Here is a 16,502-nt window from a genome sequence, read left to right as displayed (position 1 = left end):
TTTGTGTTACCTTGTCTGACAGGAAACTATGCTTTAGAACAGCCTAAAACCTCCTTTGTAGTTTTGAGTGAAATGTCATGACTATTGCCATGAAATCTGGGAGGTAAATGTTCAGACAATGCTTTGGTGAAATCTCTATTTTTTATTTTTTTTAAAAAGGTTTCCACTCTGAGGAGAGTCTGCAGGATGGCAATATTTAATTTTTTCATCTTTGCAGTCAGAAAAAGCAAAAAGCAAATATCAAACAAAGTTATCTGATACTAGAGTTGCTACTGGCATCAGTTACCATATCTAACTGTGAATTTAAAATGCTTTGTCTCCCAAATTTTGAAACCAGTTGCCTTATTTATGTTAATACAGTATATTTGTGAACAAACTTTTAAAAATGGTGGAATGTAGCTTGGTTGAGCTGCAGTTTTGCTCTTGCACACAGGACTAAAGGGTAGAATCAGTCTGATATAACAATGTCTTGAATGCAAAAAGCATTCTGCAAAAGCCCCCTTTTCTACATACCAACATATTAGATGTGTTACTCATCGTCACGGTGAGAAATCTTTCAGCAAAGCACACTCCAGGATTACCTGAGAGATGGGTAAAGTGTTCCTGGAAAGATAATGCTTCAGACACTCGAGTTAAAATGAAAAGATAAAAGAGTGACCTTTAAATAAAGGTGCACCATAACACGTCCAAACTGAGAGTGGCCTTAGCCTGACACCACCAGTATCACACCAAACAGGGCCTGCTGATATGATTCTGTAAAGTAGCTTCCCACCTCCAGGGATAGACAGACCGTTAGAGAGCCTCATGTGACTGTTGTCGTCACAGAAACCTCGGGCCTGCTGCCAGCTACTGGAAGGTCCAGACCTTCCAAAGATAGCAACAACCCAGCCTGCGAGTGCTGAGGATAGGGAAGCCGAATAAGTCTACACCGACCACGGAGCGGCCTGTGGAAAACTCTATGAACATTCTCAGTTCAGCGTGTCAAATGACTGGGTATAGCACTTGATTTTTATATAGTGCTCCTCTTACCTCATGTAGTGTATTTTCGTTGTTTTTCCTATCAGCCTACCTTTCTGACATGTCTCCCCAATGTGATGTTTGTGTAAAGTTGGTCAGAAGGTTCCTTTGTGAGTGCGCATGCGCCATTAGCGTGCTGCCTGCTGTAACCCCTAATTTCCCTCGGGATGAATAAAGTATTCTGATTCTGATTCTGATATGCAAGTCCTATGCAAACACATAATTATATGTGTTTGTGCCCCACAGACCTGCATTCTGTCAGGGAGGGGGAAATGGAAAAACAATTATTTGCCTTTGCAATAACTTCAAAAACCCACGAGAGGCCTAAACAAGATCTCAAGGATTTCTCATGCTTTATATGTTGGTCATGAAAGTGCACAAGGTGGTCACTATATGTTCTTGCATGTACCAGCACACCTGCTCTGCTGCTTCTGCAGCCCCATCTGAAATTCCACAAGCAGGCAGTCTTTAACTTAACATCCTACGCTAACCAGATGATGAATGGCTCTTTCAGGGTGAAAATGGCAGCAGTTTAATGTAAAATGCTCGTGAGGATTAGACTGCACATAAATCTTGATTTCCATGTGCAGTGTCTTACAGCAGCGCGCTGATCACTCCTTTGCAAGTGACGCCAAGAGGAACAGATTCAGCAGATAAAGTGGGTGGAAACTGCAGATTAACGCTGTTTATGCTCATTTAGTCAGTAATAGATGACGAGGGCACAGTTTGAGTTGCACGTTTTCTTTTAAGATCTGTTACCTTAACATTTCATAGCGTGTTGTGCTGTGCTGTGTCATTCCAACTCAAGTTATTCCACTGTTTATATTCAACAGGATGCTCGCCCTGGCTCACATTGTGCAGGATTAGCTTTTGCATTGGATGTTTCATTCCAATCACTCGGAGCTCGGCAGTTTGGCGTGGCTTGTTTTACTCTCTCGGATCTTTCGAGGTTCTCTGCCAGCTTCTCTAATTGGCCTCTTTTGCCTCTGGAAACCCCCAGTGAGAGAGAGGATCTCCGCTGGACCCGTGCGGTGGTCGGACGCGCAGATGCGTCAGAGCGAAGGAAGGGCGGCGCGTCGGTGCTGAGGTGATCCCCAGCTTTAAAAGCGCACAAGTTCTCTGTGCGCCGAAGCAGTGCGTCACGGAGACCCAACAGAGGCAGGATCCCCCAACAAAGAGTCAGATATCTCAGCACAGCGACGAAGATAGCCTTTCTTAGCGCAAACGTCTGCATCCTAGTCATGACCTTATTCCACGTGTTTTAACATTTCGTCGCTTATTTTTCTTCCCCCCACTTTGAATGCATTTCCCCCCCTCCTGTATCTGAAAGAATAGAGAACCATCGTTTTTCCCTTCCACCGAAATAATTTGTGATTTCTGATCGTGGTGAAACAGCGAGAGAGGATCCTGAGCAACAGCTGGGGGAATTTATCCGCTCCACTATATGGATAAGGAATCGTATCCGCCTGCAGCTGTACTCAGAGTTTGATCTCAGAAGTTGCTCTGCTCAAAGGGGAAAATGAAATCTGCTGAAGAGGGTGAGTTTGACTTTTTGTCTAGGCTTCCCCATCAGAGTGTTTAGTTTATATTTTATTTATTTATTTTTAATCACAGCGAGGTGCGGCTATTAACGTGGCATTTTTTTTTAGCTTCTTGTCAGTGCCTGACACTTTACACCCGCATGCAACACATTAAACTGGGATGTGTCGTTGAACCGTGGGTCTTATCTACACTATCTCAGTATATTGTAGTTAATTACAGTATTAAAGCAGCGGTGTAGCTATTTAGTGAGTGCCCCTCCCTGCTGATTTGGACGAGGTGGGCGTGGTTCTGTTGCTGTGAATCTCTCATGACTAAAAAGTGCGCCCAATAATGTTAGTCGCTGAGGACTGACAGGGCATTGTGGGTAACAGTGTGCTAGTGCTTCAGAGGACAGTATTGAGCAGAGTCGTTTGATGGTGCAGCTAGCCCCCCTCCCCTCAAGGCAAACTGTCAGGATGTCAGCTAATTTTAGAAAACACACACTTCAGTGCTACTGTATCACTCACCACAAGCAGGATTTTAAATGTAGGCATAATTTTCTTTTATTACAAGGAGTCATATGGTGCTGCATTGATGTCATAGTCTTTATGGCTGGGCCCCTAATTCTCTCTAATTTACAGCAGACAGGAGCTGCGGTGACTGCATATGTCTGTCTGCAGCCGCCGTCTCCATGCGTATCAATGTGCCCTGCATGCTGTGGTCACACTCAGCCGGCTTCATGCACCATATAACCACAACTGCCTTTCCCATGTCAACCCCCCCGCCCTCTGCACCTAATTGTGACCTCAGCCATCACCACAGATGGGCAGAGTTTCATGTGTCCCAGCGGGAGCACTGGCACAACACCACAAGCTTCTCCTGGCTTGGTTCAGCGTGCACCTTTACGGCATGCAAATAAACGAGTCATGTCCCTCCTGTGTTTATTTTCGATGGCTGCTACAACATGAAACGGGCCAACAAAAGCATCAGTGTGTTTTCATAATGTTACAGTTTATGGGCACCGTGTGCATTAAGTGGTATAAATCTGGCAAATGTGGAGTGGAAAAAAATTACCTGGTTTTGCTTTTGGTTATTTTTAGACTGGAGTTATTTTTGGCTCCTTTATTCGGATTTCCCACCCAATTTGCTTTGTACAATTTGGGCCATTCAGAAAGAGTTTGTATCACTGGCCTGACTGGCGTGTTTTGAGATCCTTTTCAGATGAGGCGATACCTTTTCAACTTGCAAACCTTCTGCCTCAGGAAATGGTCAAGGCCAGATCCAGTAGGCAAGCTGTTCTTTTGCCATTACAGCCAACGCCTCTGCAACAGCTCTCATAAGACTTAACTTTGGCATCGGTCTCCCTCACAGTGAGTGCAGCCAGTGAATGTGTGTTTGATTATCATGGTAACAAACTCAATCTGTTTGCTTTCCAGATGCATATGGCTACACGCCAAACGTCAGTCTCTCTCTCCCATTGGGCAACCCTTGTCTTCCCTCCCAGTACCACAGCCTGCAGTCCAGCCCTGCCATATCTGTCTCTGTCAGCGAGCCTCACAGTTATGACTCCCAGGATGACATGAGAGCGGCCGGATACTTTTCATCCACAAGCATCCGCCCAAACGGAGCCCCGACCTTGGAGAGCCCTCGTATCGAGATCACAGCTTACGGTCAGTTTCCTGAGGATGAGGTGGAGGAAAGCAGCCTTCCTGTTGCTAAGAGAGTCAACTCCATAGTGACACTGACCATCCCTAGTGCAGATGGCTACCGTGACCCCAGCTGCCTGAGTCCGGCCAGCAGCGTCTCATCACGTAGCAACCTGTCCGATGCATCCTCCTATGAGTCAAGCTTCTCCTACAATTACGACAACTCACCCCAGAACTCCCCCTGGCAGTCTCCCTCTGTGTCCCCCAAGGGCTCCACCCTCACCCTCCCCAGCGACGGCTGCGCCTCCGGTGGCTCTCCTCGTCACTCCCCCTCCACGTCCCCTCGCACGAGTATAACGGACGACAGCTGGATGGGACAGCGTGGCTCCAGGTCCAATTCCCCCTGTGGTGCAAAGAGGAAGTACAGCTTAAATGGCAGCGGAGCGCCACAAAAGCACTTCCCTTATTCACCCAACCACTCCCCAGGTCTGTCCCCACAGACATCTCCTCGCCTCAGTGTCACAGAGGAGACCTGGCTGCCAAACACCAACCAGTACACCAACTCAGCCATCCTGGCAGCCATCAATGCCTTGACCACAGATGGAATGACTGACCTCGGAGAGGGAATCCCCATGAAGGCCCGAAAAACCAGCCTGGAGCCCAGCACCACCATCAACCTGAAGGTGGAGCCTAGAGGTGAGGAGCTGAGCCCTAGGGAGCTGTGTCAGGATGAGCACCCAGCAAATCGCATGTCCCTGAAGAAGGAGGGCTACTGCGGTGGGTTTCTGGATGTACCACAACACCCATATTCCTGGTCAAAGCCAAAGCAGTATGTCAGGTAAGGATGGTGGTTTACTCAAGCATGAAAAAATGCATTTAAATGTAAAATTCTTTTAGTATTTCTGGCATTTGATCAGATGTGTTGTTCAAAGACCGTTATTCTTTCACTATGTCTGGAACCGGAGTGAATTTTGAGTAAGGATTAGTGTGTTTAAGTATCTTTAAGCTACTGGCTTTATCACATGCTCTGGCGTATCGCAGTGTCCACATTCTGCACATTCTACCTTGATAAGCCCATCTAAAATAAGCCCTCCTCTTGTTAAGGTGACATGTTGAACATGTATTTTTTTTTTGCCACTACAGCCCATCTTTGCCAGCTCTCGACTGGCAGCTGCCATCCAGCTCCGGGCCGTACAGCCTGCAGATCGAAGTGCAGCCCAAGTCCCACCACCGAGCCCATTACGAGACAGAGGGCAGCAGGGGAGCAGTGAAGGCTCTGGCGGGAGGACACCCAGTCATTCAGGTCTGCTAGAACCAGTGCTTCTTATTTGTATTTTGACTTACAGTGACTTTATGTGAAGAATAATGTTTTTCCTTTGTATCATATGAGCATTTTAATATGCAACGCAATCTAGAATTTCAAAAGAAAGTGACTTGAAAAACAAAGAGATTCACATTTATCATCCACTGACTGGGAACAAAGCTTCGGTTTCCTGCGGTAATCGGAGCAACACATGGTTCGACCATTAGGCTCATTTTTACTCCGGCTCCTTACCTCGTCACTTCTCACCTCAACACCTCCCTCCTCTTGTCTTTTACCTCATGTGTTAAAAAAGATTAGAGCGACATGTGTTTCATGACCTGCCTCTTATGTTATTTAAAGATGTAACATTTCTGAATGGAATACCATAGGTATGCTATTAGACAGACCAGTCCACTCAGGCAGTCAGTTCCTGTCCAGACGAGGGTGACTCAGATTTTTCCATTGCGTTTTCAAGTGCAACGCAGACAGTTATGAACTAATGTAGCATGGGCAGTAAGAGCTTAGTCATGAGCTTTAACCACAGTAGCTGTGGTGGTTGAGTCCAAGAAGAAAAAATGTGGACATCTGCAGATGTTTTGGTTATAAACCCATCTGGTCCCCCCAACCATTACGCCACACCGCTGACCTCAGTGTTTGAATAAATAAAGGGTCTGCAGAGAGGCGTTAGACAAAGCGAGTGTAGGGAGTTCTGTTGGTTTTATTAACACCTTCTGGCTTTTTCTTAACACGTTACAAAAAGTCAACGAATTTACTAGACACTCTTGTGTTTTTCCTTCGCTTTTGATAAAATATTTTTTTAGACTAAGCAGTTTTGCATGTTTCTTCGGGCATCAGGGAATTCTTACATTGCTAAAGAGTGATTTTAATGTAGCCAGTTTGTGAACTGCTGTTTTGAAGCCCTGACGTTGGTATATGGGGCATTGCTTTCTTGTTTTTTGTTTGTTTTGTTGTGATGAAGACATGCCCATGTTTAGATTAGTTGTCAGGGAGTGCTAACTACTACCTTGGTTAGCAAGGTGTATCTGCATTTCACTGGGATAGAATTAGATGCAAACTGTGGCATGAAGGTTTCCTTCCCTCACAAACTGACTCTGACTCCTTTGTCTGTTTTAATCCAACCAAATACTGAACAATATGATACGGCGCCGATTACTCAAAGCAGCCTTTACTAACACGCAACATGAATACAATTTAAACTGGTTATAAAAAATCCCGTCTCCAAACTTGCCCATTTAATCCAGTGGCTATTAACTCATCAGCCTCAAGTGGCCATTAGAAGAACTGCAGTTTTTCTGCTGCTGAGGTTGCTGTTTGATTTCATATCCATGCAACATGTTCACTCTCAACACATTTGGACTTAAGTGCATTAAAATAAGTGATAATAAAATAAGCTGGACTGGATATTGATAACTATGTGATATAAAGTTTTATTTTGTATCATGAAAGGGAAAGAACCAGCAGCATTCTAGTCAAAGAGCCCTTAAATCTATTTAACAAAGAGCTTATACAACTGTGTATTTATCTGAGAGAGAATTTGGCATTTTTGTTGAGTGCGCAAACTGCGCAATAGTGACAAAAAGTCTGTCAACACAAGTTAAAACTCTCGACCTTTGAGTGCGTCACGGATGAGGAGGAGCTAGCTGTGGCTAGTGATGGTGAGGATGGAGGAGCACCAGGAAACAATATACAAATACTCAATTTTAGGATGTTTTGTTTTTTTTCCTGTTGCTAATTTTGTAGTTGAAAAAGTTTGCCTGTGATTGATTTCGTGTAACTAATTGCAAACAGCATTCGTCACAGTTGGTATTAAAAATAGGATGTAGTGACGTCTTTTTTCCTGGAGTGATCTTACTAAAAGGTTAAAAGTAATAGTGTTTGAATGGAAGTCCTCTGTTTGTTGGACAGAAATATTACATTTGTATGCAGCGTTGGAATAGAAAAATCTGGAAAGCAAAACACGTTGTATTAGCCATAGTGTCGCAACTACAGCCGCACATCTGTGCGAGGCTCACCATGAGAAGGTGCTAATGATTTAATGACAGGGGTCTGGGTTCACCTCAACTGAAATAGAGAGTGTGTGTTCTCTTTAAACCTCCCCCCCCCAACTTTTTCTGCCAGCTACCACCCCAACCACACAGACTTCCCTTTGTTTAGGAAAGTTCCTCTCTGTACGGCTGACATCATCGCGCCCTGCGTCCTGCGGAGGCGGCAGCAAGCTAAACCACACACGTTTCTGGCAGGCTGTGATGGAGATATTGGAGGGAGCCTCAGACAAGGCAGCTCCATCTCTGCGACTTCCTGATTACACGGTGCGCGCAGCCTCTGCCGCGGACGCTGGCTGACGAAGCCTCTGCGGCTCGTCCCGTCGCTTTTCTGACTCAAAACCTGCCCAGACTTTACAGAGTTTATTCTGGAAGGTCCTGTTCAGTGTGGTACACGTTTTCTCCACCCCTAGCATCAGCACAGTTAAGCTGGCTGTTTTCTGTTCTTTTTCAATGCCATCACTGCTGCCTGCCTCAACCACACCCGCCCTTGCACCAGCAGCAGACTGAAGAATGCCCCTCTGAAGTGCTGCGTCCAGTCCTCACCGCAGCTTATGCTCAGGGTTTCAAGCTGTACTTTGGTGGAGAGGAAATGCTCTGTATTCATGTCTGTGAGGTCCTCTTTTTCACCCTGACTGAAGTAAGCTTTTATGATCTGACCAAAAAGTACCCAACATGCTCTTTTGAAGTATGTTTTTGTAGATTTAGATGCTGTTATTTTGGCGTCATGTGCTTTTTCTTGGCCTGTGTAATTAGCAAATGCCATCTGAGACATACTGGGTTATCTCTCTTTGAAAATAAAGATGGAGGATTCCCATTTATAACCATTTTAGAGTTGCTGGGGCATCACAGGAATGGAAAGGAAGCGCTGGTCACCCTCACCCGGCCGGAGTCTCGGCATTCCTCTTGTGGGTGATAATGTGAACTGGGGAGGCTTGGCTGCTTCGCCAGCGTCAAACTGCCAGAGTGAAAGAGCAGTGGATTTACATGAAGCTGTATCTCAGTGATTTTAATTGCATCAACAAATCATAACTGTTGTCTGCTTGAATTGCTTTGTAAAAACATATGATTCAGATCACGGAGCAGAAAAACTAAAAGGGAAAGGTTTCTTAATTTCATGATTGCTGCTTGTGTCTTAAAATGATGGATGATGATGCTGACATAAATTACGAGCATTTCTAAATGGATGCTTTGTAAAGGTTTGGAAGCAAAGAAACCAAAAACAGCTGAAAGCAGTCAGATGATATTATCAAGTTTGATTATTTCTATTTGTCTAGACTTTGTTGCTGATAATAATTCAAAGCAGATAATCAGTAATCTGTAAGTAATTACAGTTTGAGAGTAACTAACCTCGCGAGCAGACTACCTCACTTCATCACACTCCTTCCTGCTGCCTGAATAAACAGCATTGCTAGGCAGCAACCCATTTCCTTACACAAATATACGGGGCTTTCGCAGGCTCTTAACCCTGACAGGGATCCTCCTCCAAATCACATGTTATGCCTCCCCAGTCTGAGGCTTTCACTCTCATTGTGGGCGCTGCTCGCCTCGAGTGCTCCCCTTATGTAAGTGAAAAGTGCGGTCTTCATTTCAACATTTCCACACTGATTGTTTCAGCCGACACTCTTTTCCAAAGTGCCTTATAATTAGTCGGGGTTGAGTGTCGGCCTCTATTACGCTTTGACGGGTTTGTGGATGACGATGTGCGTATAGTGCTCGTTTTATAACACTTTGCTTGCAGACTCAGACCAGTTTGACTCTTAGAAGCTCTTAATCAGTCAAGATAAAGTGCTGTTCTGCGTGATAGCATGCAATAAAGTCTACTTAGTTAAACTGTATTTTTGAATACATTTGAATACTAATAGCCCATAGAGAGAGGAAAAAAACGTCCCAATACTTGACCCTGAATGGCCGACACTAATTCAAACCTGATTACTGGAGGCATTTCAAGTGAAGCAGAATTGCTTAATGTAATTTAAAAGATGGAAAAACTTTAAGACTGTTTAGCCAAACAGGAGCAAGTCCAGCTGGGATGTTTTGGTTAAAGATGGAGGAAATTTAAGAGCCTAAAAAATTACAGATTGGAAAAAAAGAGCACTTAAAAAAAAAAAAGAAAGTTCATTTTTATATTAATCCACATGTTGATGTTTGCTGAAACATATTAATCATGGTTTAAAAATAAAAAAAATGTTGCTTTTCTCTGTTTAGTTTCCTCAGTTTAAATTGACAGTGGTGTAAAATGTCGAGCCTCACTCATATTTACTTAGATGTAAACATAAAACTAATGTTAAATATTCTGCTGTAATTCTTCTGCTGCATTGTATGGATAACATACATAACTCTCTGACAGAGTGTCAATAGTAGCCGCTGTTCTCAAATTTCAGCACTGCACTCCCAGACTGCACTCTGCAGTCTGGGAGGTTGAGGTCATCCTGGCAGGAGGCCTCTTGTCAGGCAACACCTATGAAGGTCTGGGATTACTTTAGATGCTCTGGGACGAGCCCACCAACTGTAGCAAGCAGTTAACTTGACCCTGATTGTCCCTGTTTGGGTCTAAACGGCTCGACCTTGACTTTTCCAAAACACTGCCTCAGTCATGTCACAAGGCAAGCATGGTGCTCACAAATCACAAAGCTGCAGACTGTAGGTGTATTTTACCGCTCTTTGGCCCCATGAGATTGAGCCACTGTTGGATCAACATCTTGGCAGACTTGACATGAACTCGTAGAGGAAGTGGGCACAGGCTGTTGGTAGTAAATTAAAGATGAAAAGGGTGATGATTACACGGTCCTAAAAGGCTACTTTGTTGGAAAGCCTGACCTCTGAAAGACCTGCGTTACGTTCTGACAGTTTGTAAGCTTGACCGCACATGTCCGTCGTTTCTTTGTCTCTTAGCTTCACGGGTACATGGAGAGCGAACCCCTGACTTTGCAGCTGTTCATCGGCACAGCTGATGACAGGCTGCTGAGGCCACACGCCTTCTACCAGGTCCACCGGATCACAGGCAAGACGGTGTCCACCCCGAGCCACGAGGCCATGCATAACAACACCAAGGTTCTGGAGATCCCACTGCTACCAGAGAACAACATGCGGGCCATGTGAGTATCGCCAGACTAAAAAAACAGCTCAAGACTTGACTTGGACATCCAGTCTCAAATTGTTTAAGAACTGGCGTGCACTGGAATGAAGCACTGGTTTTAAACTGGGATGAATCTGATTGCCAGTGAAACCTTTTAAAGAGTAATTTGAGACAATGGCAATGCCAGTCTCAAGTCATTAACCAAGAAAGCACATTTTGTACAAGCCCATGTCACGTTCGGTCACTGACAGGAAATCCAAGTGAAATCTGCTGTCCCTTGAGAAATTTCCTTCAAGTCCATCAAGAAAAGTCATGCCATGCATTGAGTCAGCTGAAACAAGTCCAAGTCAAATCTTTTAATTGTCCACGAGCAAGCTGCAAGTTAAGAGTGGACAATTTCGTCAATGTTCCCTCAAAGCTCTCGCAATCAAGTCCTTTGACTTGTTTGATTTTGCTTTCAAGTCAACATTCGACTTGAATATTTTAACATTTAAATCTTAAATGAATGACTTAGATTTCACAGCAAGTACACAACGAGTCCAAAAGACTTGAAATAATAATTCTTGCTATGATGGAGTTTAGTGCAGCCAGTAAACACCAGCTGCTGTGGTAGCTGTAAAAATGCATCTTCACTGTTATCATATTAAAGGGATACTAAAATCAAGGGAATTTATTTCAACAGAGGCATCAGTCTGGTCTGGTGAGAGGGGAATTTCACTCCTCTCGAGCTTCTAAAGCCTCATCAAAGCATGTTAGATTGCTGCTTTTGATTTATCTGTGCATGTCTTTGAGCTTGCATGTCTCCTTTAGGGCTTTAGTTTTGCTCTTGAAGTGTTACTCTCCGCACACAGATGGGTGGCTTTTCCCATTTTATGAGCTTCAGAGATCAGATTACTGGGAAGTCTTCGGGCTGCTAACAGGGGACCCGGGGTCTCTGTCTGTGCTGCAGGTAGTAACATCCTGCTACCATCAGCACTTCCCCTGCTTTTTAATGGATGTAACACATAAGCTCCACTTATACAACGACTTCACCTCGGGGTTTCTTCACAGTACTGACAGAGTACACGAAGGGTTTTGTGGTGGATTTGACATGTGCTCCAGTCCAGTGTGACGTATATATGTTTCATAATGCGGTATAGGATACAGGCGTTATTATATCCCTGGAATAGTTAATCATGATGATTTAGGAGGAAAAGTTTTAAATTAAATTGTTAAGCAACACCAACGCAGATTTGTTTTTTGCGGCTAATGAAGCCACAAGAGTCGAGTTGGTATGAATTCAATTAACTCTTCATAAATTAGTGCCTTAAAAGAAATAAAAGTGTCTTTTTTTTGTCCTCGTCTTCTAAAAAAAATGAAAAAACCCCAAAACTTACTGACGAGATCCCTCAGTATGTGATTTTTTGCAGTCAATCTGTTTGTGTAGGCAGAGAGCAGAACAGCTGGGGTCCTTAGCATCAACACCTGATTACTTCACCAGTAAAGCAGACCCTGGTGTCTGCCCAGAAGAATGTAAGGGAGTGTCCGAGTGTGTGTAAAAGTTGACATTAAGTAGGCTTTGAGGAATGCAGCATCAAGTAGCAGAGCGATGGAAAAGCCAGAAACCGTTTGGAAAGGCCTGAGGTACTGAAGTATGAAAAAGTTAGAGGAGTTCAGTGAAGAAGGGGCTTATTAAGTGTCCGATGAAGACTTTGACTCCTCAAAATACATCTTATAGCCAATTCCTGGTGGTGAGATTTGTGCAGGGGCAACAATATTTAAGGAGCCGGCTCATGTGAATCAAACAGATTCATGAAAAATTGAATGCTTCCAGGCGTTTTTTTCTTTAGAGCTTCAGTTTTACCCCAGAGCAGGTCCACTGAGGCGTAAAAGCTCTGCTGGGAGTGGGGATGTTAATCTTCTGTTGACAGCCTTCTTCGGGGCTACAGTGATGAAGTCCAGAGTGAAAGTCTTTGCTACATAAATCCTGATTAAGTGTGAGATTATATATGTCATAAACGGACCCAGCAGACTCTTTGTCTTGTGTCTTTGCAAACACAGAATCGACTGCGCGGGAATCTTGAAGCTGCGTAACTCGGACATAGAGCTGAGGAAGGGGGAGACCGACATCGGACGCAAGAACACGCGTGTGCGGATGGTGTTCAGGGTTCACATCAACCAAGCCACGGGGAGAACGGTGTCTTTGCAGGTGGCATCAAACCCCATCGAGTGCTGTAAGTACATCCACTCATATTTGTCCTGCTTTGAAAATGCCAAACTTGAACTCATCAGCCTTCTACAGTCGTTTAAAGGGCTCCATTAGCGTGCACACGGGTAGAAGCGTAAGATGGTGTCACTGATCCCAGCAGGGAAACTCATTCTGTGCATTTAACAGACTCTAAGTATTACAAGCAATGAGCATCCACCATGATGCATCATTTCCAGTTGTAATTTTCTAAAAAGTCATTTTGTTAATACCGGTTCATTTGAAGACTTTATTCCAACTGAGCACCGAATTCTAACAAAATAAAGTAAATAAAGAAAATAGACTACAGTCTCCAGAGATTTCCTTCTAACTGTGACTGGCTGCTGGCTCACAGGTATGGTGTAAGAATCTCCTCACATACCTGCAGTGCAACAAGACATCTAAACAAGCTTGTCCTTCAAAATAAAAGCACTACAAGTAGAATTATGATTTAAAAGATGCAAAATCAGTGATTTTTTTTAATTTCTTGAAAAATTATCTGGATTATGTGATAAATATAGCGTTAACAATTAGACCAGTTATTTGTTTAAGTTCCTTTGATAGGCAAATTCACCTAACAAGTTTGTGATGGCAGGAGAAATCATAGGGAACTCATACAGCCTAGCACCCTTTTACCACAAGGCGCAGTGCTGACCACTGAGCCTTGTGCTGCCTAAATGGCTGTCACACCCCTCTAAAGGGTCAGAAGTATCCACTATATTTAACTTAATCAGTGTGAGACAACTCTTCCGTGTGAATGGGTGCTTTGTACCAGACGAATATCTCAACATTTATTGGATAGACAGACACTCACACAGCTGCTGATGGGGATGCAGACAGGCTTGTTTTTGTGAAATACTGTATCGTGTTCCCGTTTTAGACTTTTAATAATTCCTCAAATCAAATGGAGTGAGATTAGAAAGACAACAAAAGTCCATGTGACTGGTGGTTGTAAGTGGATGCCGCTCGATTCAAAAAGATCACAAGACCGAAGGACTGGGCAGTAGATTAATCAGAAACGATGAGAACTGATTAATCCTTAATTGATTAACCAAATTGACGTAAGCTTCTCAAATCTGAAAATGTCCGTTTTTTCTTTGCAAATCAAATTTCGTTATCCGTTTCTCGACCAGATCAGAGAATATTAATGAGCAACGTTGGACTGAGTCAAAATTATGAAAGAAGAGAAAAGCTGTAGATTCCCTGATAAAGATAAAAGGAAAAGATGCAGCCATGTAACGAGAGCCACTGAATGCGGTTCATGTGATAGTGAACTACACTTTAATGTAATAGTATTAACCCTGTAAAAGCTTTTTAAGCCTGGCTCGATAAACCCCATTGACTGCACTGCACTGGAGTTGACCTTTCAATGGACCGGGCTAAATTCAGGCAGATCAGCCACTTCATGTGGTTCTGGCACCAAGGGCTGCCACACAGATTAAGTCTTATGAGGTAAATGAAAGACAGTAGTTAAACCATGAGCTCAACCCCTTGAAATAGACCATTGTTAGTTTTTGAATGACTGCCACAAAGCAATTGTTTTTGACCAAAATTTGCCTGGTGTGTGAGCGAGGCTGAAAATGACACACAGGCGAAGAGCAGCAGAGAGATGTGGGAGAGATTGATCGTTTCCAAAGACAGGGAATTAGAGTTTTATCAAAATCAGAAAACAGCAGCATCAAATTACAAAAAGATGATTCTCATGTGAGGCAAATATTCAGCCTCTGTTTATGTATCCAGGTCAATCAGAATGAAATTACATGGGCTAAACTTGGCTAAGACATCAGCTTTACATCTAGCTGAAGACAGAACAAGGTTTGCGAGTATTTTGTGGCGTGTGATAGAACGTTTTGGAGGGGGGAGAAAAAAATGAAGGCAAACAAGGAATGAGAAAGACAGGCCAAAAGTTAAGAGTGAGGCGTAAGGAGGATCAGGAGAGGAAATATTTGAGAGGAAACATCCTCTATAATTTAAGGGAAACACAAATAAACACAACATGAAGCCTCTCTATGCTTACTGCCAAACAGGGATCTTAATTTTAACATGGAGAAGTTGAGGTTTACAGCTCTGTGAAAGCTGTCTAGGTAGTGATTCAGCCTCGGTCTGGATGCTCAGGTCTGCATGGGGAGTGGGTGTGTATTAGCTGAGCGATGAAGCCCGGTTTGTTTTTTCCCTCCCACAGCTCAGAGATCAGCCCAAGAGCTGCCGCTGGTGGATAAGCAGAGCCTGGAGACGTGTCCCGCCCCCGGAGGGGAGAGGATGCTCCTCGATGGACACAACTTCCAGCACGACTCCAAGGTGGTGTTCGTGGAAAAGGCTCAAGGTAAAGCCGGAGGAGATTTGGGAGTTTGCGCTGTTTCATCTCAGTGCAGCAGTGTGTGCGTGTGTGTGTGAGTGTGTGTCTCCCTTTCTCTGCTGTTGGAGAAACCCCAGGACTGCTCCTCCCCTCCCAGCTCCTCTCCTCCCCCCGCCGTCAAAATATCCTCCATTCTGCCAGAGTGCCACATGTGGTGCACATTAATGCGCTGTATTTTTAACCCAGCAGATTTACTTTTGCAGAAGTTTCCATTGCCTGTTCAGCAGAGGAATGGATCACAAATGCAGCATGTGTTGCGTATGTGTGTGCGTGCGCATGTAGGTGGGTGGCTGTGCACGTGGTGTGGACACTTTTGTGTGTGTGTGTGTGTGTGTGTGCCTTGCATCAGTATTTGTTTCTCTTTTTCTTACGTTAAGCCGTTTTGGTTAGGAGGGAGCGGGGACTGCTCCCAGATGTTGATACGACAACGTTTACAAACAGCAATTTCCTTGATTAGCTTTAGCAAAGCAACGTGAGGTACAGTTTGGGCCAAGGCTGAGCAATGTAAACACGTGTGATCCTATCACGACGGTGACTCATTCAAAAAAAAGAAAAAGAAAGGAAGCCTTTTCATTGTTCCACCTGTGGAAGAAGGAATTCAAGGCTGCACGGGCACACAGGCAGCCCGCCTCCAGCACTGTACGATGGAGTAGTGAGATTGTTTATTAACACTCGGAAGAAGAATCTTTTTCCTCTCTGCGCAAACTCTTTGTCTAACTCTGATCTCATGAGGTGAAAAGGGCAGATCAGAGGCAGAACTAATGTCATGTGATGAATTAGAGCTGACACCAGAACCACTTTTTGGAGCACGACATGAAACTCTGGGTTGAACAGAAATGAAAAATATGCAATATCCACTTTGTAATAAACTGATGTTAGCCTTGGAGTCTCATAGGAATTGTCCTGACACCTATACTTTTCATGTTATACACGCTTCCTCCATATAGTGTAGTTAAAAACAACAGTGGATGCATTTTCATTGTTATGCAGATGATACCGATCTATATTTATTAATGAGACCTGATAACAAAAATTAGTTTGTGCATGTCTTGAAGACATAAAGGTTTGTAATAACCCCAAACAACCTCATAAAAATTGTGTCCTACTGTTGTAAAGAACCTAGGACTCATTTTTCACCAGGATATATGTTTCTATGCAGACATTAAACTAATATTTAGGACAGCTTTACTAAAACAGAAACATCCTCTGCCATCCTGTCATGCTGAAAAAAAAATGGTGCATTTTTCTATCCCTAGACTGAACTATTGTAATTCATTATTATCAGGCTAACAT

The 16,502-nt window shown here is 43.8% G+C and overlaps 1 protein-coding gene across 1 annotated transcript in view; it reads left to right on the top strand.

Annotated features, from left to right (window-relative positions):
* Positions 1 to 2,106: 2,106 nt before the first annotated feature.
* Positions 2,107 to 16,502, top strand: part of nfatc1 (nuclear factor of activated T cells 1) — a 49,748-nt gene continuing 35,352 nt past the window's right edge. Inside the window, exons 1-6 of the mRNA XM_085347035.1 lie at positions 2,107 to 2,555; positions 3,975 to 5,022; positions 5,328 to 5,487; positions 10,446 to 10,648; positions 12,670 to 12,842; positions 15,036 to 15,176. Coding sequence (XP_085203161.1) covers positions 2,537 to 2,555; positions 3,975 to 5,022; positions 5,328 to 5,487; positions 10,446 to 10,648; positions 12,670 to 12,842; positions 15,036 to 15,176 — 1,744 coding nt within the window. The 5' untranslated portion in view covers positions 2,107 to 2,536. The remainder of the gene's footprint in view (positions 2,556 to 3,974; positions 5,023 to 5,327; positions 5,488 to 10,445; positions 10,649 to 12,669; positions 12,843 to 15,035; positions 15,177 to 16,502) is intronic.

The sequence above is a fragment of the Diplotaxodon limnothrissa genome, linkage group LG22 (genome assembly GCF_057381915.1).
Source record: "Diplotaxodon limnothrissa isolate DT_005_m linkage group LG22, D_limnothrissa_male_GT1.1, whole genome shotgun sequence".
Classification (NCBI taxonomy): Eukaryota; Metazoa; Chordata; class Actinopteri; order Cichliformes; family Cichlidae; genus Diplotaxodon; species Diplotaxodon limnothrissa.
This window is presented reverse-complemented; position numbering and strand designations above follow the sequence as displayed.